The sequence below is a fragment of the Equus caballus genome, chromosome 23 (assembly GCF_041296265.1).
Source record: "Equus caballus isolate H_3958 breed thoroughbred chromosome 23, TB-T2T, whole genome shotgun sequence".
In the NCBI taxonomy this organism is placed as follows: Eukaryota; Metazoa; Chordata; class Mammalia; order Perissodactyla; family Equidae; genus Equus; species Equus caballus.
Genome location: NC_091706.1, coordinates 63479322 through 63506279, shown reverse-complemented (window position 1 = coordinate 63506279; position 26958 = coordinate 63479322). Strand labels below are relative to the sequence as shown.

General features: G+C 38.5%; 1 protein-coding gene across 2 annotated transcripts in view; it reads left to right on the top strand.

The window, feature by feature from the left end:
• KIF24 (kinesin family member 24) overlaps positions 1-26958 on the top strand; it is a 60457-nt gene that overhangs the window by 10324 nt on the left and 23175 nt on the right. For both annotated transcript variants that reach the window (XM_023627486.2, XM_001499631.7), the window contains 5 exons: positions 7600-8247; positions 12716-12905; positions 17973-18070; positions 21732-21947; positions 25003-25090. In XM_023627486.2, coding sequence (XP_023483254.2) covers positions 7625-8247; positions 12716-12905; positions 17973-18070; positions 21732-21947; positions 25003-25090 — 1215 coding nt within the window. In that variant the 5' untranslated portion in view covers positions 7600-7624. The remainder of the gene's footprint in view (positions 1-7599; positions 8248-12715; positions 12906-17972; positions 18071-21731; positions 21948-25002; positions 25091-26958) is intronic.

Sequence of the window (26958 nt, the reverse complement as noted above, 5' to 3'; positions counted from 1 at the left end):
TTACCGTGGGTACAGGAGGGGAGAAAAGCAGCACAGATCTGTATTTGTGTTGTGTGTCTATAGTCTCTATATTTGCCCTCTTTGCTCTAGGTTCCCAGGAAAGTTATAGCTAATATATTAGGCATGCTTAAACACTAAACAAAATCAACAGTCATCAACCTTGACTTCTAAGTCTTCCTTTACCCATGTGTCATTTTTATCTGAATCTTTATGAACTAGTAATAGTAGAGGACATTTGAGATCTGACAAATTTCTTAAAATATTTGAAATACTTAATTTAGTAAAACTTTTAGTCCTATATTCCATTTGTCTGATTGTTGTGTTTCTTAGTGGTTATTATATCCTATCACCTTTATGTTGAGGAATTCCATTTACATCTGGATAGTCACAATGTGATAAAGGTTTCAGTGGTAAATTCTTAACTCCGGTATATAAGGTCAGGCACAAGAAATAAAATGGAAATGACCTGACACTCCCTACCCCCCTACTTCTCATCGTATATTCTGTTAATGATTGTAAATGCCTCAAAGTTCTTAATAAGTCCTTCCAGAAGCCACAACTAACTGTTTGGAGTTGACACGGATGTTGAAAATTGACCTGGAAAGAAAATAGTTGGCCCTCCGTGGCCAAGGGTTCCCCACCCACAAATTCCCCATCTACGGATGCACCCAACCCCAGATTGAAAGGCCTATGATGGTTGCATCTGTACTAACATGTATAGACTTTGTTCTTGTCATTATTCCTTAAACAATAAGGTATAACAGCTATTTACAGAGCATTTACATTATATTAGGTATTATAAATAATCTAGAGATGATTTAAAGTATACGGGAGGATGTGTGTAGGTTATAGGCAAATACTACACCGTTTTATAAGGGACTTCAGCATCCACAGATTTTGGTATGGGGGGATCCTGGAACCAATTCCCCACGGATACTGAGGGATGTCTGATTCAGTAACTCAAATATTAAGTGAGTAGTGACCAATCTGGATTAAGCTACTTGTGGCTGTGTAGAGCTGTTCTTGATCTCCAAAGGGAAGAGAAGGGCCAGTGTGGTGTGCTTGTTCTTTCCCTAATACCCAGGCCCTCGCTGCGTAAGACTTACTGGGAATGTATAACCTTTGGCTGGATGTGGGACAATGGGTACCTGCTTCTAAAACAAAGACATATTTCTTGGAGGAAAGACAATTTTAGGTTTTGGCCAGGAAATATGCAAGGTGAACCTGTTGGAGACTAAGGTAATTGATTGAAACACATGGAATATATAAAAACCCATGAGTTAAAAGTGAATTTGAAAAAAAAAAGACACCCCCCTCCCCCCCAAAAAAATGCAAAACCAAAACCCTATAAGAACTCACTGGACACCATCCAAAATAAGTAGGGCACTACTCTTTACTCTGAAAATTGGAAATGAAAAGGAAACAATACCTTTATGTCTGCCTTCATGTAAAAACACTACTTTGGATAGTCAAATGGTCCTAGTTGTTGACAGGAAATTTCCACAAAGAATGATAGATTCAGAAAAATCACAATTTTGCAACCCGTAATGAAATAGTTGGTGCAGGTAGCAATCATCAGTGGGTGAAACCATTGGATTGACATTGATGAGAGAACTTTACAATGAAGGAATCAAGCTGCAATTTGCAGACATTTGTTTATGTTCCAATGTGATGTATTATGAAGCACATGGTAACACCTATGAAGTATTTTTGCCTGAAATATGTAACTTGATTTTAATATAGAGTTGCCAGATTAAGCCAAAACAACAACAGGACACCTAGTTAAATTTGAATTTTAGATGAACAGTGATTTTTTTTTGGTATTAAGTAGGACCTATACTTGTAAGATACTTGGTTTCTGCAACAAGTCAATGGAATAGAAAGGAAAAAAGAAGGAATGGGGTACGGCCCTCTAAGAAAAAAAGACTTAAGAGACATAATAACCAAATGTGTGGACTGTGTTTGGATTCTGATTTGAACAAAAAGGTATTTTTGCAAAAAGAATTTTTAAAATATGTATTTAAAGATAAATCTTTTTAAAAGATAAATTTTTAAAACTTTTTATTTATTTATTTTTTTGGTGAGGAAGATTGTCCCTGAGCTAACATCTATGCCAGTCTCCCTCTATTTTGTATGTGGGATGCCGCCACAGCATGGCTTGATGAGTGGTGTGTCGGTCCGCACCCAGGATCTGAACCTGCGAACCCTGGGCCTCTGAAGTGGAATATGTAAACTTAACCACTACGCCACTGGGCTGGCCCCAGAAGATATTTTTGAGATAATTGGGGAAATTAGATTATGGACTGAGTATAAGATAGCAAAGAATTATTTTTAGTTTTATTAGTTACAAAAATGGCATTGTGGTTATATAATAAAATATCCATTAAAAAATTAATTTAGACGTGAAGTGACATAATGTCTGGGATTTACTTTTGAATATTTCAGCAAAGAAAGGATAGAGGAAGCAAGTGTGGCAAATTTTGATAATTGAAGAATCTAGGGTGGATAATCAGGCTTCTGGGTGCTGAGGAAAATCCTCTTAAAATGATCCTTTGCTCCCATCCTCTTCTACCTACTGAACAGTAAACCCAATAATACAAATTAGATAATAGATCAAGATTTTAAGAGTAATTTACATTGAAATTGTCAATTTAAAATGACCCACCAGTAGACAAACACTATCTTTACTTTAGGGGTTCACTCCAACAGGGTTTTTAAAATGGAATTCTGGTTTAACCAGATTAAATAAAATATTTTAGTAAAGCACCTAAGCATAGTGCCTAGCATAAAATAGAACTCAATAAATTTTAGTTTAATGAAATCATCAAAGTAGTATAACTGTGGACTATCTGCTGAGATAATAGGATTAGCCTTGTTATATAAAATGTTTCTTTGAACTATATGAAGTGTTCAGGGTGACGTTGGTAAAGACATTGTGTGTATTGGGCTGTTCTAGGTTCTAAGGACCGTGACATTATCTCCATTACCATGGGTGATGGAACTTGCAGAGAGGAAACTGAGAAAAAATAGCTCCATAGCTACATAAGCAGGCTTCCTGGAATCTTTTAATCATTTGCCTTGGGTAAAAAAGTAGAAATGATGGTACCTTTTGTCCTTTGTTTTGTCTAAGCAGATTCTGTTCATTCAATAAGTACTCGTTGAATACCTATCCAGCACAATGCTGGGCTGAGTGGGACTGTATTGCCTTTCTCTTTAAGAATTCACACTATAGTATAAGGCAGAGCCGCCTTACATCATCTGTGGAACAAGTCTGGCAATAAGTTAAAAAGTTAAAAAATATATGAGTCTGTAATAAATGCCCTATCAGTTTTACAATCAAAACGCTTTTGGAGAGAGAAATCACATCTCCCTGGGGTAATTTGTTTATTCAGCAAACATTATTTATATAATAGTGTGGATTGTTTCGTTTGTTTTTTGTGTGAGGAAGATTGTCGCTGAGCTAACACCTGTGCCACTCTTCCTCTGTTTTATGTGGGTTACTGGCACAGTGTGGCTTGACTAGCGGGGCAAGGTCCACAGCCAGGCTCCAAACCTGCAAACCCTGGGCCACCGAAGCGGAGCATGTGAACTTAACCACTGTGTCACAGGGCTGGCCCCAAGTGTGTGTGGATTGTTTCTAATGGCTATAACAAACAGCATATAAAAATGCTTATGTTAAATAAGAAAATAGATTGCAATATAGTTACGAGTACAATGTTATATACAATGTACAAAAATGCATTTAAAAGGCTAGAGGGAAGAACCACGATAGTAGTAAGTTAGTTGTATCAGGTCAATTTGGGGAGATTGGGAGGGACAGAGGTGGAAATATATTTTTAAAATAAATAACATAGTCACGTAGTTTCAAAATTTTAAAGACAACTGTTCTAGGTCCTGCTCTGGGTGATGGAGATGGCAGTGAAATAGAGATAACAATAGGAAAGGTAATAATAACTACCAGCATTTATTGGTACACAGGAGTCTCCTTTCCGTGCTTGCCTGCCGCCAACCAGTTCCCTTCCACACAGAAACCAATATTATTACTTTCTTGTGTATCTTGCCATAGTTATTTTATGCCTGATAAGTAAATATATAGATCTGTTATAGATCAACGATCTCTTTCTCTTTTACAAACAGTATCTTTACTGTACAAACTATTCTGTACCTTGCTTTAGTCACTGAACAATACATTGGAGAGCTTTCTTTTTCTTCAGTGGTATATTGAGAGTTTACTTATTCTTTGTACTTGCTTTGTAGTATTCCATTTAATGGATTACCATAATTTATTTAACCAGTCCCTATTCCATTTCTTTGCTATTACATAAAGTGCTGCAGTGAATAACTTTGTACCTATGTCATTTTGTGCTTGTAGACAGTATCTGTAGGATAAGTTCCTAGAAGCAGAATTGCTGGGTCAGTGCATTTGCATTTGTAATTGTGGTAGATACAGATCAATGGAGTACAATCAGATATAGATCAATGGAGTACAATCAGAATCACCTGAGGAACTTTTTCAGCGTTGTTATGTCTGTCTCTCCTAAAATCTGGGAGGTTTTTTTATTTTTTATTTTTCTGTGGATCTGGGATGGAATTCAGGTATCTTTATTTTTTAAAGTTCCGGGGCCAGCCCCGTGGCCAAGTGGTTAAGTCTACATGCTCTGCTTTGGCGGCCCAGGGTTTCGCCAGTTCAAATCCCGGGCATGGACATGACACTACTCATCAGGCCATGCTGAGGTGGCATCCCACATGCCACAACTGGAAGGACCCACATCTAAAAACACACAACTGTGTACCGGGGGGCTTTGGGGAGAAAAAGGAAAAATTAAAAAAAAAAATCTAAAAAATAAAGTTCCTAGGGTGATTCTGATATTTACCCCAGAAGAAGAGAGGGGCTGCACCTTTGTAAAATGGAATGTGGTACAAAGCAGCATATCTAATTTAAAACAAAAGAACATGGACTAACTGTAGGGCTCAGAAAGGCACTGTGCTGCCAGTTTATGTAGAAGCATGCCGTTGGCTGCTTTAATCTGCATGTCCAGATAGATTCCTGCTGTCTCTGGCATCTTCCTCTCCCATAATGTTATGGGATATCTAAGCATTGTAAAATGAACGTTAGTCTTGCAGATACTGCTTAAGGGATGCAGTAGAGGCCATGATTATCAGAGTTGGATTGGGAAGTGTTTGGTATGTCACCTAGGGGGTGGGTGTGTGAAATACAGGATCTTGTACCGCCTATGGAAATTGAGAAGACTGCATAGCATTTAACCTGTTCCCCTGGGTTAGGCTGAGCCAAATGGGGAATATAACTGCTTAGAAATAACTTAAAACACACCAAAACGTTGAAGACTTATTCTGTTCTACGTTCTGGGCTAGGTGGTGAAGATAGTAATACAGAAATAACAATCACAGCGGTAATGCCTACCAGCACTTACTGGGCACGAAGTATGTACTGGGCATTATGCGGAGAGTTTTGCAGGTATTTTCTCATTGAATCCTAACCCTAGGAACTGTGGGGACTATTTCATCCTCATTTTACAGTTGAGAAAAGTGAGTTTGAGATGTTAAATAAGTAACTCGCTGAAGATCATACATTTGTCTACTTCGTAAAATTGTTTGGAGGTTAACAAAGTGCTTAGAACAGTGCCTGGTATGTGATAAGTGTTCAGTACATGCTAGCTGCTATGATTATTACTGAAGCATGGAAGAAATACCAGTTATCCCTTACTAGGGCATACCTCATGGAAGAAAAATATGAACAGAGTTTTTCCTGGGAAAGACGGGTATTCCAGGTAGAAGAAACAGTAGTAAAGCGATTGGTGGCCTGGTTTAACTGCTGCGTAGGGTGCTTGGTGGTAAAATGATAAAAGAGTCTGAAAGATGAAAGAAATCTTCATGGGGGTGAGGGGGAGCTATTGTCTTGAAAGGGTGGGCATAACTCATTTTAGGAGGCAGAAGGAGTTGGGAACATTTCAGACAGACACAGCATTTAGAAAGGCATGGAAGGGGTGTTGCAGTTTTTCACTGCTGTGTAGTAAACTACCCTAAACCTTAGTGGCTTAAAACAATTACTGTTTTATTTGTTCACTGTTCTGTGAGTCAGATATTTGGGCTGGGCTGAGCTGGATAGTTGTGATCTCACCTGGGGTCATTCATGTGGCTGCAGTCGTCTGGTGGCCCCACTGGGGCTAAGAAGTCTGGGATGACTTCTCTCTTATGCCTGGCTTCCATGATGGCTGTTGGCTGGGCTTCTTCACACAGCAGCAGGAGAGTTCCAGGAGAACCATAGAAGCTGCCAGGTGCTCTTAAGGGCTAGGCATGGAAGTCGCATGTTGTCACTTCCACCACATCCTGATGGCCAAAATAAGTCACAAGGCCGGCCTAGATGCAAGGGGAGGAGAAATAGACTCCATCTCTTGATGGAAGGACCTGTGAAGAATTTGTGGCTTTTTTTATCTACAGCAAGTGGAAAAAGGCAAGATGAGTTTTGGATGTGCTACTTAGCCCTTTTGGCCTTTTCTTTAGCCTAAGTAGCATTTTCTCCAAGGTTAATTATACAAGGTCCTTTAATCATCTTTATTACCTAGCCCTGGCCTCTTTCTCTGTTTCTCCTAGAATAAAGGTAAAATATCAATTAAAATGAAAAACAGAAAAGCTTTACCAAGAACAAATTGAATTTTGAAAACTGAATTATAAAATAATTTTTTAAAAGAAAGTGTAGTTTATTTGCTTTTGAATATTCTCATGAACTCAAACTTGATTAACAGTGGTATAGAGAACTCCTCAGGGTCCTAACTTTAATAATAGACCAGGATTATGTGTTATTACCACATCATTTGTTAGCATTTAATTAAATATCTTGGTGTTAAAATTTTTAAAGCATTTTAAGTGCAACCATTTAAAATCTTGACCATAGTATTAATTTCCTAGGTAGGTTCTTTTATTCACATTCTGTACAGGTAGACATCTACAACCACCCACCTTTTACAATGATCTGAAATCCTCAATTAGTAGATTCTGAATTAATGATATTTTTGTCTCTTTATTGAACTAATTTTTTACCAGTAGTCAGCAGGTACAAATGTGATTTACTCTGAGTTATATTTGTTATAATCCTCTGTGGTTTTCTATTTAATTCTGTTTTCCATTCCGAAAGAGTTCTTAGCCTTTGTTCATTAATCATGGGAAACAGTTGTGCAACATGCCTTGACATTAACTTGAACGTCTAAAATTAGTCCTGCCACAATCAGTGGTTGGGAACAAGGTTTCAGTCGTTTGTGGCATGTGTTAAGTAGATATTGCATGGTTGGAAGGAACTCCTTAGAAGTAAGTAAGTGACTTGTGTTACATGTGTGTGCATATACCTATGTATATATACAATTGAAAGTCTCTCTTTATTAAGCAGATGAACAAATTACATCTCTTACTACAAATGCATCATAAGCATCTTTGTTTACGTATTATGCTGTTTAATCATTTAAGAAGAAAAATATATTGTTTGAAAACTTTAGAATGGATTTTTCTGCATGTTTTGTGATTTTCGTTTTTTAAAGGAATAAGTGTATTAGATACATTTCAAGTGAACGATTTTTTTCTCTTCAGAGTTTATAGAAACCTATTCACAAAAATGGCATCCTGGTTGTATGAATGTCTTTGTGAAGCTGAACTTGCACAGTATTATCCTCATTTTACTGCTCTTGGCCTTCAGAAAATAGATGAATTAGCCAAGGTTACCATGAAGGACTACTCCAAATTGGGAGTGCATGACATGAATGACCGCAAACGTCTCTTCCGACTTATCAGAATCATTCAGATGATGCAGGAAGAAGACAAAGCAGTCAGTAGCCCCGAGCATCCTCTCCAGACAAGCAGCCTGTACAGCAAGCCTCGGGAATCCAGATCTGGCCCTCGGAGACAACTGCAGTTTGATTCTCCTGCTGACAACAAAGACAGAACTACCAGCAACTATGGGTTTGAAATGTGCAATTTATCAGATTTTTCTGAAAATGAACAGAAGTTTAGTTACTTAAAGGTGCCGGAGCACATGCTACCAGATGATTTCCAGTACTGTACAGAAACCAGAATTCTGAATGCCACAGCTGCTGATTCCTGTGTGCAAACAGAAACTAACACTTCACTCTCTTCATCAAATCACTTTTCTCCAAGACTGGGGGTTTGTGATAGTCCCAATATTCAAAGAGTCTCTCATGTTTCAGGGTATAACTATGGAATCCCTGATTCTTGTATCAGGTAATAATTTATTTTTATTTATTTATTTATATATATATTTTCTTGCTGGGAAAGATTCGCCCTGAGCTAACATCTGTTGCCAGTCTTCCTCTCACTCTCTTTTTTTTCCCCTCTCCCCCAAATCCCAGTACATAATTGTATATTCTAATTGTAAATCCTTCTAGTTCTCCTATGTGGAACACCACCTCAGCATGGCTACTGACAGACAAGTAGTGTGGTTCCACACCCGAGAACCAAACCCAGACCCTCAAAGCAGAGCGTTATGGAACTTTAACCACTAGGCCATCAGAGCTGGCTCTAACCCCCCTCCACCCAACCCCGCCAAGAGAGAGTAACCTCAGGCAAGGGCAGGCCTATGCATGGACAGAGGGGGCAACTACTCTTTATTTACAGAAAATGATAGTGAACAGTTTCTGCATCAATAATAGAAATACCTTGATGGGGAAAATTAATGAGGCATTGGGACTTTCCAGATGGGAGAAGGATGATACTGTTCACATACATCAAGGAGCTGCTACTCGCCAGGATCTGCTATTATTCCTGCAGCAGACCTATTTCTATTATTTATTATAGTGTAACATGATACGTCTAGTGCACTCATGAAGGTAAAATAGTTAACTAGCCTTTTGCAGTGGAAAAAAAATTTACATAATCCACAGGATTTTTTTTTAAGGCTGTCAGATTCACTTCAACCAACCAGGAAATATAAAGCTTAGTTAAAAACAAAAAGCATGTAGTTGAATTAAGTAGGTATTTGGAACAGTTAGTTTACCTGTACACATTGAAGTATGGTCCTGATTTTGAGTGCTTTCTACAATTCTAGCCCTGGAAGAATAGATGATTTTGGTGACTGCAAAAAAGTAAGACGCTTTTGATGGAGTTTAGAGTTTGAGAGTCAGGATAACAATAAGTTATTTTCATCTAGTGCTTCAAATTAGAGTTTGAAGTATCGAGTAATCCCTAATACTAACATTAGTATAATAGAAAATATGTTCTTTTAAAAATAACTGTTCGTTGTTTTGTTATTTTAGAAGTTATAGATGGTAAGTTATGGAGAAACAAAATATATTCTTAAGCCACATTTTTTTTTTTTTTTTAAGATTTTATTTTTTCCTTTTTCTCCCCAAAGCCCCCCCAGTACATAGTTGTATATTCTTCATTGTGGGTCCTTCTAGTTGTGGCATGTGGGACGCTGCCTCAGCGTGGCCTGATGAGCAGTGCCATGTCCGCGCCCAGGATTCGAACCAACGAAACACTGGGCCGACTGCAGCGGAGCGCGCGAACTTAACCACTTGGCCACAGGGCCAGCCCCAAGCCACATTTTTTTTAAAGGCTTAAAACAAGGTATTTACGTCTAGTCTTATTTTGGCCAACGTTTCAGATAATGTCATAACCAACCAGTTCTTTTATTCCAAAAAAATAGAAGATCCAATTTTAAACGTAAAAGTATCATTAGTATTTGAAATACATAAGTGAAATTTTTTTTAAGGTTTTTTTTCCCCTCTTTCTCCCTAAAGCCCCCGGGTACATAGTTGTGCATTTTTAGTTGTGGGTCCTTCTAGCTGTGGTGTGTGGGACACTGCCTCAGCATGGCTTGATGAGCAGTGCCATGTCAGCGCCCAGGATCCAAACTGGTGAAACCCTGGGCCACCGAAGTGTAGCACATGAACTTAACCACTCAGCCACGGGGCCGACCCCTACATGAGTGAATTTTGTACTGTTTCTGAAAATTTTTTATTTATTTATTTATTTATTTTTTGAGGAAGATTACCCCTGAGCTAACGTCTGCCACCAATCCTCCTCCTTTTGCTGAGGAAGACTGGCCCTCAGCTAACATCTGTGCCCATCTTCCTCTACTTTCTATGTGGGACACCCACCACAGCATGGCTTGCCAAGCTGTGTGTAGGTCCATAACTTGGATCCTAACCAGTGAAGCCCAGGCCCCCGAAGCAGAATGTGCGGACTTAACCGCTGTGCCACTGGGCTGGCCCCTGAAAATTTTTTTTTTTAGCTTGGTTTAGTGGAGCACAGAACCTATAGTACTGTTTTCTTCTTTTAATTGTGAGAGGGCTAGATTGTTCCATGACCTTCAAAGCCAGGATTGTTCCTGTCCTCTTGGTTAGCTCAGTGGTGAAAGAACAAATATCTTTTTGAATAGTATGGTCTTTTATTGAACAACACATAAAAATCTAAATTGGAATTATTTATATATAGAATCAAGATACCACTTTGCATTTTTATTTGGACAGAATGGATATTTTAGTTTAAATATTGCTATTTCATTTATTGGCAAATACTAAGTACCACTTCTGCTAGGCCCTATTCTAGCTATAAAGATAATTAGGATATCTGGAGACTCTTAGGGAACAATGTGATGGGAAAGACAGACAGACAACCATGTGGTGAGGTAAGTGCTCTTATAGAGGTTTATACGTGACAAACCCAGAGCAAAAGCTGTTCAATTGAGCTTTCTCACTTTTTATATCATTATTATCTCACCCTTCCCATTCCTTATTGTATTAGAGAAATGGAGGTAAGGAAGTACATTTTCCCCAGTAATCCTCAATATTGTCTTCTCACCCAAACCCTAAGTAGGAATCAGGCTTTCAGAAACCTGAGAAACTCCCTCACCAACTTAAGGCTTGCTGTTAGGGAGTCATCCTATCCAAAGGGCATTCTCTTTGAATGCTTCAAGTCAGGTAAGTTCAAAGTAAATTGCCAGCCTCAGAATTTTAATAGAAGTCTAAGGCATTTAGACAACTGGTTGCTCTGACTTATTTAACATCTTGAATAGACCTAACTCCAGCTGTCTTAACTCTTTGCATGTCAGACAGATAGAGTTTATTTCTTCTAGAGAAGATTGGGCATTAAAACTAAAGCCTTTTAGGAGAAGAACATTCATTCCTTCTTGCCCCTTGAACTTGCAAACTGCAGTCTTTTGTCCATATGACGTATCCTACTGTCCCTGGTCAATTTTGAAAAGGACATTTTCTGTCCTCTTTGATTAGCTTTATACGATTAGGTTATTAATACTCATCAACAACTAGAGATTTTGACACAAGGCCCATGTTAAAATGATACATTAAAAATTTGTTTTTTCTTGTAAAAAATTGAACATATGCAATAAAAGAGACTAGAACAATGAACCCCTCTATGCCCATCAACCACTTTAAATGATTGTCAAGATTTTGCCACACTCAAAAATCGTACATTTTTAAAAGTCTGCTATATGTAAGTTAAAAAAACAAAACATGCTTTCAAAGCCTTGAGCAGTCCTTTACACATTACATTAGGGATTTTATTTGCTACTTTTTACAAATTTAGATCCTGGCAAAAAATAATTTTCCAGCCAGTTGGAGGGCTCAGAAAATTGGAATTGATATGAAACAATTATATAGTGAAATATTCTGTGTAAAATCTATTATTAAAGGCTTTATAGGGGCTATTAATCAATTCTAAAGTGTAAAGGAAAGGAATAATTTGTCTTGCTAAGACATTCGTAGCTTATAGACCAAAGGCATTAATCCTGGTAAAATACCTACTTGTAAGAATCCTGTTTTCTTTTCACCTAGCTTAAGAGGAATTTCAGTATAGGTAGGTGGTCAGTTCTTAGATGTATACGTATATACTACCATTAGGCTCAGCAAACAAACCTGATGAATTTTATATTCCTAACCCAAGGAATATTGCCTCAAATATTCTGTATGTTAAGGTTGATGAGTTCGCTGAAATCAGAGCCAGAGAAGAAATGCATCTGAATAGAAGAGTGAATTAGTGGTGAACAGCACCAGTCATAAAATTGTCCTGGGAAGAAGGAATACAGGATTGTGTTCTAACAAACAAATATGTATCAGGGTGGGCAAAAAGAGGAAGTAAGAGAACAAGACAAAGGGAGGGACAGAATATGCCTGGAAAGAACAAGGGGAAAGTACATTGAAACCTACCACCTAATTCAAGGTATTTAGTAAACCCAGGTAGGATTTAAAAAAAAAATTAGATTAGTCAAGAAAACAGTAAATGTACAAGAATAACTGGATGGAAAGGAAGCCAAGATACGAGGGTTTGGGTCTTGTAAAGGCCTTTGGAGGGGTGGTGGTAGCATATTAGGTGAGATTTTGATGATTAACCAGCCTGTTTTGGGGACATAAAGAAAGCACATATGTCATCCATCATGAGAAGGCTTTTGGAAGACCACATCTAGAAGCCAAACACACAAGTCTTGGAACTAAAGCAACTCTGAGGGGTTTTGGGTTTATTTTTATTTGTTGGCAGAACAAAGGGTGGAGTAGGGAGGAAGATAGAAATAATTGGGAGGATTTAGCTAGTAAAAGAACCTTTTCAGTGTCAACACTTTAATGTGTAACTTTATATTTCACCTAATAGATAACAAAGTGTACTGATACTTTGACCTCCTAAGTAGCTTTATTCCATTATTAAAAATTAAAGCCCACTTATAAACATATATCAGGCAGAACACCTCAGAGAAAGAAAATCCTTGGACTGAAATGGAGAAAATCAGAGTTTGTGTTCGAAAACGCCCTCTAGGCGTGAGGGAGGTACGTCGTGGAGAAATTAATATTATTACTGTAGAAGACAAAGAAACTCTACTTGTTCATGAGAAGAAAGAAGCTGTTGACCTCACACAATATATTCTGCAGGTATGGTGCTTTCCTTTTGTATTCGGAACTAATATCGAATGTATCAGTTTTTTGCTTTTTGTTTGATTGGCAACATACAAATTCTGAAATCCATTTCTGGTTTGGGTGTTGGCATTCATTCCTGATATGACATTGCATTAAATCATTGGTACCCTGGGCCTTCATTTTTAAAAAAATCTAGTGCAACAGGAGATACCGAAACATAATTCCTCCACTCTAATGCAGTAGAGTTGCAGCATACATTCACTTAACACGCTTTACATGAATTTAATTATAGATACTCAGCAGAAAAGGGGAATGAGGGGATAAAAAGAATTTAATGAATTGGTGGTAGACGGAACCAGTCACTGAGCACATGTCCCAGAGTGACTGAGATGGTCACACGGTCCGTCTCAATTCTCACCTGTCTCTCACAGGATAAACTTCTTGCTCTGCTCAGTGTGAGTCAGGGGTTTAATGATGAAGGATATATTTTTAAGCAACAAGGCCCCAGATTACCAGCCAAGTGCTTATTTTTATTCTTACATGTCTGGGTTTAGACTTAATTTGGTGGAGATTGGGCTCTTGAGCAGTCCACTTTGTCCAGGGTAGATTGCAGTGGGTAAATATAACCCTAGGATATGTTTTCACGTCTAACATATGAAGTTTAAATAAAACACTCATAGCTTGGACACATAAAAATTGTTCACTCCCTGCCGAAATGATCACAAGAGTCCAAGGAGAAAGGGTGTAGTACTGAAAGGAACTTATTTGAAGCTGATAGGTACCCTTGCAATAACTTCAGTCTCACATGGGAGCAGCAAATTCCATAGATGTAAGATACTGTCATTTAGTATCACATTTAAAATTGTGAAGCGATTATGAATAATCTAAAACAGGATAATCCACCAGATATTAAGATATGGGAATTCAGAGTTTCTCTTACTCTGAATTTGCCTCCCTAAATGTTCATACTGTGTTCATTCTATCCTCTCTCTCTCTCTCATTTTCTTGCCTCAAAACCCAGTGACTAGTAGAGAGAAAAAAAAGTGGTGAATTAATCTCGTGTGCTAGAAATTCACCTTAGTCAGCTGAGATCTTACTCTGCTAGAATAAATCCTTTAACACTGAAGTCAAATTGTTAACACTTTCCCCCCTTTTTATGCTTGAATTGTTCTTCTTTTTCTTTAGTTACCGAAGTAGGGTTTCACAGTGACATTTGAAGTAATCCGCTGAGTCTTTCTATGGACATTAAATTACTAAGCCACTGTATAACCAACCCAATCACTTGAACAGCCTTATTGATTGCTGATCAATGCACAATCTATTAGGCCTAGGTGGGAGGTATTTATTTTGAAGATGGTCCAAATGACCAATTAGTTGTAATGCTATCTAGTTCTGTGGCTACTTATAGCCATAGTAATAGCCCCATCTAATCACCATCTACCCAAGACTGCATTAATGATGCTTCTGTCACAGTAATGCCCTCAAGGAGGCATCATCTTATCTTTTGTCTTTTTCCATTATCTCAAAACACAATAACTTCACTTCTTTGTCATTACCATTGGTCAATACTTATTGAATACCCATAGTTTCCAGAGCACTTTCTCTGCTGTTTGAACTTTGGACCTTTGCTCTCATAGGTCAAAGTCCTTACCTATCAATGCTGTGCTATAAAAGTGGTGGGAGAGCTTCCCCCGCCCGCCCCCACCCCCACTTTTTCTTTCCTTAAGTAAGAAGAAGAAAAGAGAGGTTCACAGTAAAGCAGAGCAAATAAATATTGATCCTAGATTCTTTGGGTTTTATTTTTAAACTTATTCAGGAATTCAAACAATAGGTTTTTGTGTCCGTTTAATTATCTTCTTTTGTTACTTAGTATATATGATCATATACATAGCAGTGTGCTGTCTTGCTTACCGTTAAATTTTATATTAACATAATAAATGAAAAAACAAGGAAACAAATCTGTATATGTTTCATTACAGTTTCTTAAATAAGTAAAAAATATAGAGAGAAAAGATGGGAATGAAATATATCAAAAAGTCAACAGTGGCTATCTCTGGGTAGTAAGATTTATAGATAATTTGATTTTCTTCTCTATTGTTTTTGAAATATTCTACAATCTGCTGTGTAACTTTTATATAAAAAGTAAAACCTTTTGAATAGATTTACCTATTTCAAAATCAAAAGGTACAAAAAGGTATGCAATGAAAAGTATCTCTAATCTCATTTCTTCCTTGAAGGCAACCACTGTTATGTGTTCTAAGTATATCTTCCCAGAGATATTCTATAAATACAGATTACTTTTATAATCAGAAAAAAACTTATTTAAAAAATAATCTATGAAACTTTGATCATATCAAGGCTAAAGTGAGTGTTAGTCCAACCTCATTGATAAAGTGTAATCAAATGAAAGGATGTGTGATGCAGAGGACTTTATGAATTGTAATAATCATCATGTATGTTCACATGTCTTTCATGAAAGACACTTAGAAAACGACTGAAAAAATCAATACCTAAATCCTATTGGAAGAAAACATACTAATTCCTTCAGTCAATAAGTGCTTTCTACTCTAGAGCTAAAGTTATTCATGAGCACTTACAGAAGGAGAGGAAGAATAACCATATACTCAGTGAAATAAAAGAAAACCAAAAAAATGTATTCCCACATTTACTTCTGTTTACTTTTTCTTATTTTCCTGAAATTGCCAAATATATATATTTTTTTACTTTCGATGTCATACTTAACTATGAAAACCTGCAGTAATATTTGAGCAATGAATGGATTTGTCTCATTGCTGAAAGACCGGTTATGAGTTAGATATAAATCATGTTCATTAAAGCCAGATTTTAGAAATATATTTTACTCCTTATTACTACCATTTTCAAGCTTAATCAAAAGTTTAATGAACCCCCAGTGTACCTATCACCCAGCTTCAACAGTTATAAACATTTTATGATTCTTAAAATCATATCACATTTTTCAAAGCACCAGAGGTTCACAGATCTCTTTGTCTTGCTGCACGGATTCATTATTTTTCTCACCTACTAACTTTTGGAATTTTGTTTTGTTTTGTTTTTGGTGAGGAAGATTGGCCCCGAGCCAATGCCTGTTGCCAATCTTCCTCTTTTTGCTTGGGGAAGATTGTCGCTGAGCTAACATCTGTGCCAATCTTCCTCTATTTTGTGTGGGATGCCGGCACAGCATGGCTTGATGAGTGGTGCTAGGTCCGCACCCAGGATCCAAACCTGCAAACTCCAGGCCACCAAAGCAAAGCGTTACTATGCCATCAGGCTGGCCCCTGGAGATTTTTTTTAAAGTGATAAATTTGACTTTGTGGCCTTAATTTTCTTCTCAGATGACCTAACAAGTTTCCATTCTAATATAATGGTACAGGAAACAGAATTGAACCTGGGGTAGAGTACCCCACAATAAATTGACCCAAGTCTATTTTTCTGGATTTGCCCATACAGTTTTTCCTTAACTGGGTATTTAGAGCAGACCCAAAAGGTAGCAGAAGATAGGACCTCATTTCTCATTCAGTGTGTATGGACTCAATGGCCCTCAGCCATTATGATGCTACAGTCAGGCTTAAAATTACTAGGGTTTCTACTCAGATACAGTTGGGCTGCCAACATGTAAGCCTCTAAATTATGCAGACAATATGGCTGCTGAACTAATGCTTTCTAGAGCCAGTTTAATGGGGTCTCCTATATCTCCTCTTCTAGATTACAATGGTTTTTCATTTGGGGGTCATCTTGGGCTCCTTTCTCTCCCCAGCTCCCCACATCCAGTCATTTGCCAAATTTCTCATGTGTCCATCTCCTCTTTATTTCCGTCGTCATCATCTAATTTAAACCTTTCTTACCTCACCACTGAAGTACTAGTTTCCCTGTTCCCAGTCCATTCACAGTGTGAAGCCAGATTAATCTTCCAGTAAAATGGCTCAGATCATCCCTCTCCTTTGCGAAGTTTTTATTGTCTTCCCACTGTTGACTGAATTAAATATGAGCCTTCCACCCCCTGCCTTAAGGCTGGTGTCCAAGACCCCTACGACATAGTCCTCACTCATTATTCTAGCCTTCTCTTTTACTTTTTTACCTACCAAGATCCTGTATTTCAACCACATTGAACTCTCCCTGTTCTCTAAACATTCCGTGTGCTTTCCTGCTTTGACTCTTTGCTCGTGTTTCTCCCGTGCCTGGAATACCTTCCCTCCCTCCATCTCTACCTCTCAAATTCCTCTTCTTTCCCATGGTCCGTTCTCAGTACAGTCTTCCATACTGTCTGTCCCAGTCAGAGGGCATATGTTCTTCAAGTTTTTTCCACCTTATAGTCATTGGTATATTTGTCTGGATTAACATCTGTAGATGGTGGGATGGGGTAATGGTAGGGTAAAAACGTCTGTATCTGTGGGCCCCTTGAAGTACCTACTGCAATATACGTGCTACCAGCTGAGCAATGAATGTTTACAGAATAAAAAGTTAAGCTATGTAACCTATAGAATGGATATCTTCCCCCAGAATTCCCCCAAAATTTCAAATATGCTGGCCCTAGCTGGGCTATGAGGAAAATCATAGAATTCAGTTCCTCTCCTGACCTGAGGAGGATTGGCTCACTCTTGTACTCATCAGTTTACTTCACTTAAGTGAGAACAAAAATTGTGTGCCTTAGTTTTTACGTTATAAGAACATGTCTACAGGGGCCACCTGGTGGCGTAGTGGTTAAGTTCACACACTCCGCTTCGGTGGCCCAGGGGTCACAGGCCTGGATCCCAGACTCGGACCTACACACTGCTTATCACCCCACGCTGTGGCAGGCGTCCTACATATAAAATAGAGGAAGATGGGCACAGATGTTAGCTCAGGGCTAATCTTCCTCACCAAAAACAAAACATGTCTACAGAGATCTCAAGTAAAAGAAGGCCCTGTCATTTGAGAGCTGTTGATTACTTGTTTATCTCTGTTTGTGATGGTCAGTTACTCTTAGTTAAAAATGTCTTATGCCTTTATCATGTGTTAACTAGAATAGTGGTAAAGAAAATCCAGAAAATGTCTCTTTCTATAAAAACCAAATTTCTTTTTCAGCATGTTTTTTATTTCGATGAAGTCTTTGGTGAGGCGTGCACCAATCGGGATGTCTACATGAAGACTACTCACCCACTCATTCAGCATATTTTCACTGGGTATGGTAGGAATTATTTGCTTCTCTTGGTGTTTACTTTCTATCTTCCATAAATCATATTTCTTTATAAATGTCACTTGTGCTTTTCAATTCTTTTTTTTTTTTGAAGTTTGGCACCTGAGCTAACAACTGTTGCCAATCTTCTTCTTTTTCATTTTTTTTTTTGTTTTTCTCCCCAAATCCCCCCAGTACATAGTTGTGTATTTTAGTTGTGGATCCTTCTAGTTGTGGTATGTGGGACACTGCCTCAACATGGCCTGATGAGTGGTGCCATATCTGTGCCCAGGATCTGAACCAGTGAAACCCTGGGCCGCCAAAGTGGAGCGTGCAAACTTAACCACTTGGCCATGGGGCCAGCCCTCAATTCTTTTGAATTAAATGTGGATTTTTGTTTTAATCTAATGAATTTAAATTAGACTCTTCTGAAAAATTCAGTGTCTCTATTTACAGGATTTACCAAGCATTTGGAAATTTTCAGCAGAATTTCCTTTACACTCATGATATTGATTCTCTGTGCTTAGCAGACAAATATAAGCTGACAACAATATAATTTCATCAAAGTCCTCAGAATAAAAAAGTTTAAGTGGTTGTAGCTAGTCTGAACTTTTAATAATAGGAATTGTGTATTCTAGCTATAGTTGCGTTAATTTTTTCGTTGGAGTAGGATAAATAAGTGACTATCACTTATCTACTTTTTTGAAATGTATTTTTAAAATTTTGAAATAATTATTCACACTTAATAAACATTGAATGGGGCAGACAAGGTACTAGAGGCTTCTGTTGTATATTTAAAATGTAGGCACGCACAGATAGAAAATGCTGAACAGCCTTCTAGAGTTACTGATTCCAGAGTATTTTCACTTTTATTTTTTTAAATAACTTTTATAATTTTTAAAAATTGAGGTGTAATTTACATGTAATAAGGTGCACAGATCTTAAGAACTATTCAGGTTTGATGAGTTATGATGGTTGTATATATCTGAGTAACCAATACCTGGAACAGGATGTGGAACATTTCCCTCACCCCAGAAAGTGCTCTTATCCCCTTTTAGTTAATCCTCCACCTTCACCCCCGGGTCTTGTATAACCGCTGACTTGCTTTCTATCGCTATAAATTAGTTTTGCCTGTTCTAGAATGTCATAGGAATATTACAATATATATTCTTTTATGCCTGGCTTCTTTTGCTTAGTATAATTTTTTTATATTAGTACATGTTGTTGCATGTATCCATGGTTTTTATTGCTAAGTAATATTCTCTTCTGTGAACTTAACACAATTTGTTTATCCATTCTCCTGTTGATGGACATTTGGGTTGTTTCCAGTTTTGGACTGTTATGAATAAAGCTGTATAAACATTCTTATATGAGTCTTTTGTGGACATGTTTTCACTTATGTTGGATAAAAACCTAGAAATGGGGCTGGCCCAGTGGCATAGTGGTTAAGTTCACGCATTCTGCTTCAGTGGCCCGGGGTTTGTCGGTTCAGATCCCAGACACGGACCTATGCACCACCTATCGATCCACACTGTGACAGGCTTCCAAGTATAAAATAAAGGAAGATGGACACAGATGTTAGCCCAGGGCCACTCTTCCTTAGCCAAAAGAGGAGGATTGGTGGCAGATGTTACCTCAGGGCTAATCTTCCCCCCCCAAAAAAAAAAAAAAAACAACTAGAAATAGAATTGCTGGGTCATAGGATAGGCATATGTTTATAAGAAAGTGTTAAACAATTTTCCATGTGCTTTTCTACTCCCAGCAGAAATGTATGGGAATTGCAGTTCTGTATCCTCACGGTATTTGGTGTTGTCAGTCTTTTTTATTTTAGCCAATCTAACGGGTATGGAACTGTATCTGTTTGTGTTTTTAATTTGAATTTCCTTAATGCCTAATGATACTGTACATCTTTTTGTGTGCTTATTGGCCATTCAAATATCTTCATTTGGTCTTTTTTTGTGTAGTCTTTTTATTGTTGTTTTGTAGAAGTTACTTAAATTTTTTTTGTTATTTTTATGAGCAGGTTAAAAAAATGAAATATCTTTCAAGTTCAGTTTCTTATTCACCAAATCTAGGGATTGCTGCTTTTTTTGTTTTGTCTTCATTTGAGGAAGACTAGCCCTGAGCTAACATCTGCCATCAATCCTCCTCTTTTTGCTGAGGAAGGTTAGCCCTGAGCTAACATCTGTGCCCATCTTCCTCTATTTTATATGTGTGACACCTGCCACAGTGTGGCTTGATAAGCAGTGTGTAGGTCCATGCCCGGGATCCAAACCCATGAACCCCAGGTGCGACTGAACCAGAACACATGCAAACTTAACCACTATGCTACTGGGCCGGCCCTGAGGGAGTGCTTTTTGAGAGAGCATATTTCTAAAATAAGTTAGAGTTTGAATGTTGAGACATTACCAATAAAAAAATAGTGAGTTGCAAATTAAGTACAACTTAAATGTAAATTATGTAAGGTGTAATAAGAGATTCTTCATGCCCATATTTGTTGTTTTTTGAAAAAAGCTAATCACTAAAATGTTCAGAAGATAAGGTAGATATTATTCTTTACTCTCATTCTGCTAGATCTTGTTCAGCGTGTTCAAATTTTCCTCCTGTAATCTTTTTCCTAACTTTGCCACTGCCCATGTAAGTGCCCACCCTGCTGGGAGCTATGGTTTAAAAGACAAATCTGATTAGCTCCCGTCTCTCGATTCCCACACTTCCATGGTTCCTTTGCTCTTGTCATATCACTCTTTCTTTGGCTGGTATCTGGCTTCAGGTCCCTTTCTGTGTGTTTATCTCTCTACCCACCTCCAGCCTCCTCCTACCCCTGTGTCCCTGCAGAGACTTTTTCTTGCTGCAAGTAGCTACTTTTGTTATTAATCCATGTGGTCCCTGTTCAAGAGTCTGCAGTAGCTACGTACTACCTAACATTGTGCTCACTCTCTGCTTCGTACTGCATAGTTGGGCCCCACAAGACTCAGATAATCTTGGCTTCCAACTCTCCTCTCCACCTTATTCCACAGTTCTTCACACTCAGACAGCAAGTGTGTGCACACACACATATCCACATGCAAGAATAGTGATTCGCACTTAGAATCATAGGACATCAGGGCTAGAAAGGATCTTAGAAATCAAGTAATGCAGTAGTTATTGATGAAAGTAAGAACTGAGGCCCTGAGAGAAGCTCTTTTGTGAGTCCTTCCTCAAATATTTTGCTTACGTTGATGTCACTTCTGTCTAAACTTCGTTAATATTCAAATGAGTGGTCACTACCATCCTGTTTATCGTATGATCTTCTGTTATTTATTGTATTTAATTTTCTATTAGTTCTTTCACCAAACTTATCTTTCAGAATTAACACAAAATCTTCTTCTGTAGGATCCTCTAAAGCACCTCGCATGGAGTCGTTGTTTCCTTAGCTTCCAGAGTTGTCTTATGGTTTTACCAGTTCCATAAAAAATTCCTGTAAGAAAACTCATTTACTGCTTTGAGAATGTTTTTTCCTCTTCCTGTGTTTTTATAATATAAAGCCCTCCTCTCCTTAAAGGATTGTATGTTTATAGCTGCATTTTGTCAAGGATTCTTTTCCTACCTGACTTTTGTCATTAAAAATCCATGTGTAGATCAGCATTTCTCATACTATGTATAAGTGATACAAATGATTCTTCCCCCAGAGGCAGTGCCACTTGCTTTGCATATGGACAGACAGGTGCTGGAAAGACCTACACCATGATAGGAACTCATCAGAACCCAGGACTGTATGCTCTGGCTGCCAAAGATATCTTCAGGCAACTAGAAGTATCCCAGCCAAGAAAGCACCTCTTTGTGTGGATTAGCTTCTATGAAATCTACTGTGGACAGCTGTATGACCTCCTAAACAGGAGGAAAAGGTACTGGATATGAGTGGGAAACTGTTAATCTGTTCATCATTGTTGTAGGCCAGTGTCCCACTGAATCATGGGATTTAATGAGAGGCTTTGTACTTTAATGTCCTTTTATGGAATGAGAGTCTGCTAAATAAGATGCATATCTTTTAACTGTCAATTCAGCTAGAGAAAAATGTAAATTTTCCTTCCATTAATATTTTTTTAAGTGATCAATATCCTAATGTTTATCAAAAGACTAACTCTTTATTTTGATCTATGAAAATGTCATAATTTCAGGAAGTCAGGAAATCAACGTGTCCTTAAATCCTTTCCTATTCTTCTGACCTGTTATTGCACTGGAAGAAGGATAAATGTTTCCCACTTTCTCTTGTTTTTCCTTTCAATAATCTTAGGGTAAACTTAATGATAGTCTCCTGAAATCCATAAAAAGAAAAGAAAATCTCTTTTCTTTGCATAAGACTTTAACCCTTGTAAGGCTTAAACTATTACCCTTGTAACATAGTAGCATAATTTAAAAACATATTCAATAACTCTGATTTTAAATCCCTATTGCATTTTTCTGGCATAAAGTTTTGTTTAGGTTGGAACAGATGACTTGAATTGAATAGGAGGCAATGAAGTTGTGAAGGTATCAACTGACTGGGAGAATAGGGAGGAGAGAGGGAGTAGGGGAGGTGGAAGGATAAAGGGTTGTCGTAACAGAATTAGCCAGACCCGAGACGTGTTGGGAGCAGCTACATCAGGTGGAGAGGAGTCAGTTGAGGCTGAGCATGCTGGAAGGCTGGGGAAACCAAATTAGAGAAAAAGACTAGCCCCCAGCAAAGGCATCCCTGTGGAGCTGTCCAAGAGAACATGCAAGTTCCACGTGCTCCAGACAAGCACTAGAGTGGGGGTGGGGGTGGGGGTGGAGGAGCGGCTCCAGTTCGGTAGGGAGAGCGTGATAGGGCTGGCCCCCATCATAGAGGGGCACTAGAGTGTTGAACAGCATAACTGGAGAGGCCTCTGTCATGTGGACTATTCCAGCAAGAAGGGGACCTTCAGGTATGCCACAATTCAGAGAACGTACAGGTGTTGGGGTTCAGTCGTGACACAACTGCCAAATAAAGGAGGGTGCTACTTGGGTTGCTTTGGGGAAGAGTAGCCTTTTTTGCCCTGACTTTGTTGTGTTTGAAGCCTCAGGTTAGCTCAGTCACAGCTACTCTTTCAAACCCCAACACCCTTATTAGGAGCCCCTTCCAGTCAGAATGGCCACCTCCTTTAAAGAACAGTTGGCATGAGAATAAAATCCACTGCTGTGCTGTGTGTTTGTGAGTGCACTTCTTGAACCAATGACCCAGATTTATTGTCCTGTATGTTGGCATTCTTTAATTGTAGCCACGGGGATGCTAGCTCCTGGTTTTGAAGGTTCTCTGGGCTCACTAAGGAAGACCCCCACTTAATCTGCAAGTGGGCTGTAGGTTTTTTGGTTTTTTAGCACCGCTGACTAATAGGTTAATATCTCTTTGTTTCCTACCTTTCTGGGACTTCTGAAATGTCCTGGTCCACTGGTGGCACTCTTTCTTGTTTGTTTAGAGCTGTTATGATCTATCCGTTGTTTTTTTACTAAAATATATTTTCTGTAATAATAGTGGGGCTTTGACAAAGGTAGATAGAAGTATATATGCTCAGTCTACCTCTTAAACTAGAAACCAGTTTAAGGATCTTCAGATTAAGTTCTTTTTTTTGATGAGGGAAATTGTCCCTGAGCTAACATCTGTGCCAGTCTTCCTCTGTTTTGTCTGTGGGATGCCACCACAGCATGACTTGATAAGCAACGTGTAGGTCTGCACCCAAGATCCAAACCCACAAACCCGAGGCCACCAAAGTGGAGCACACGAACTTAGCCACCACGTCTTGCTTATAGGATTTAAAATTCCATCAGTACATTTTGGGCTGTTTGTTAAGAACCTTTCTGGGGTGAGCTCAGGGCATGAGGCCTGGGGAGTATGGTCAGGGAGTGACATGAGGACTCAGAAAGCCAGATCCTTCATTTATCCAGAAGCCTAACTGTTCCAGCAGAGTTGTTTACTGAAAGGTCATGGGCATTGGTGAGGCTGTTTTCGTCCTATCCTTCTGTAAAAATTTGGAAGCTTAAGGTGAAGCACTGACTGAGAAAAAAAATTTTTTGAGAAAATCAGTTCTTTTTTGGCTATGAAGTAGAATTCCATTTTAAATCTTAATCACTGTCTTATTAAGGGAAAAACATAACCTTAGAGTCTTTGATATAGATTCAATGTATGCCCCTTGCTGTATCTGATTTAGTGATGATGGTAGCCCATAATCATTCATGATCTTACACACAGGCCTGAGGCATTCAGTTGCAGCACCAACTCTTCCTTGCTCCCTTAGAAGGTATATCAGGACTCCTTATGTTGCAAGTAAAATAAAACCCCACTTATACTTGCTTAAGCATTTAGGGAGGTCATCGGCTCATGTAACTAGAAAGCCTAGAGGACAGTCAGATCTTAGGGTCTTTCTACTCCAGCAGCTCAGGGATGTTGTAAGGACCCAGTTTCTTTGCATTTCTCTACTCTACCTTCTGTGGTGTTAGCTTCATTCCAAAACTGTCTCTCTTGTGGGTGCAAAATGGCTGCCACTGCTCCCAGGGCCACATGCTTTCACTTCCAGAGAGAAAGAGAGGGCACCCCACCCCCAGGCACCTAACCACCAGAGATGGGTACTTTATTTTGATTGGACCAGCAGAGATCCCATATCCACTCCTGAACCAATCCCTGTAACCAGGAATACACCATCCACTGATTCTCATAGATCTGGGTTATACGTTCATTCTTTTAATTGTTCAACAAATTGCCGATTTGTTTACAACAATCAAGGATGACCCCTGGAGCCTGAGGCTGGAGTTAGGAGGTGTGGGAGTGGGCAGAGAGAGTGCACATTAATCCTACCCAAACAGGAAAACTGCCGCTTAGTCAGGGTGTGGTGGGGTGATTTCTGGGGAGGCGAGAACAAAGTCTGTTACGGAAGCTCTGCTATACCAACCATGTTCTTGCATCTTCAGGCTCTTCGCAAGAGAAGATAGCAAGCATGTGGTGCAGATAGTGGGCCTGCAAGAGCTTCAGGTGGATAGTGTGGAGCTCCTCTTAGAGGTAACTCTTCCTTCCTTACTACCCCACTGTAGCGCCTAAGGACAAAGAAGGAATTCGTTTGCTATCTAGCAAGTATAATGGACTCAGATTTGGGCAGAGGGCAATGACAGGCACACCACTTCACATTTGTAAAGTGAGTCCTCCTCTGAGAGAATAGCTCCTTTCTCTATGAGGTCACTGTCTCAGTGCCGTGGTAGTGGGAGGTAGGCCTGTAGAAGAACCTGATGCATGAGAGGATACTCCTGGGCAGGTTTCAAAGGCTGCTGATATGTATCTCTGGTGGTGGGCTTTGGGCAAAGCTGCTGGAGAGAAATATTTTTCTTATTTTAAATAAAAATTTTAATAGAACTGTTGGTGGGAATGCAAACTGGTGCAGCCACTATGGAAAACAGTATGGAGATTTCTCAAAAAGTTAAAAATAGAAATACCCTATGACCCAGCCATCCCACTACTGGGTATCTATCCTAAGGACCTGAAATCAGAAATCCCAAGAGTCCCTTGCACCCCTATGTTCATTGCAGCATTATTTACAATAGCCAAGACGTGGAACCAACCTAAATGCCCAGAAACTGATGATTGGATAAAGAAGATATGGCATATATACACAATGGAATACTACTCAGCCATAAAAAAGGACAAAATTGGTCCATTCGCAGCAACATGGATGGACCTCGAGGGTATCATGTTAAGCGAAATAAGCCACACAGAAAAAGACAAACTCTATATGACTCCACTCATAGGTGGAAGTTAACATATTGACAAGGAGAACTGATCGGTGGTTACCAGGGAAAAGGGGGGGTGGGAGGAGGGCACAAAGGGGGAAGTGGTGTACCCACAACATGACTAACAATAATGTACAACTGAAATCTCACAAGGTTGTAATCTATCATAATCTTAATAAAAAAAAAAATCCTCTGTGGCAAAAAAAAAAAAAAAAATTTTAATAGATAATACTCTCACATGGGTTCAGAATTCAAAAGGTACAATGAAAATAGCCCTTCCATTCCATTTTCCTGAGACAACTAATTTTCAAAAAATTTTTTGTGTATCTTTCCACAGGTATTTTAAAATCTTCTTTTATTAAAAGTTATCTTTTTATTATAACCAAAGTAATGCTTATTATTAAATCTAAACATTACAAAAATATGTAAGAAGACAGAAAAATAAAGTCCCTTCTAATTTACTGTACCCTGCTCCCCATTCCCCACTGAGATATCCACTATTAACAGTTTAGAATATTTATATATATATTTTCCTGTTGTGGGCATTTATTAACTTAAGTCCAAATATATTTCTGGTGGACCTACCTTTAATGCAGTGGTCCTCAACCCTGGCTTTACATTAGATCATTATGGGGCTTTTTTTCTTACTTAAAAAAATAGCACTATATAGGAAAATGCATAAAACCTAAACATGTACAGTAGAAAGAAACAAGCACCCTCATAATCAACTGCCCATGTTAAGAAATAGAACATTGCAGCATTGCCATGTCCCCGAACAACCTCCCAGTCACACTCCCTTGCTATCCTGACTTTTATGCTAATCACTTTCTTCCTTGTTACAGCTTTACCACCTGTGTATTCATCCATAAACCATATAGCTTAGTTTTTGCTTATTTTTTAACTGTGTATGAATAGAATCGCACTGTATATATTCTTTTGTGTCTTCCTTCTTTTGCTCAACATTATGCTTTTGAGTTCCATCTGTTATTTTTCCATATGGCTATAGTTTATTCATTTTCGTTTGCTGTATAATATTCAATCATATGAATATACTATAATTTATTTAACTATTCTGTTAATGGACAGTTGGGGTTGTTTCTCTTTGGGGGCTGTTCTGAACAATGCAGCTGTCAGTGTCTTTGTACA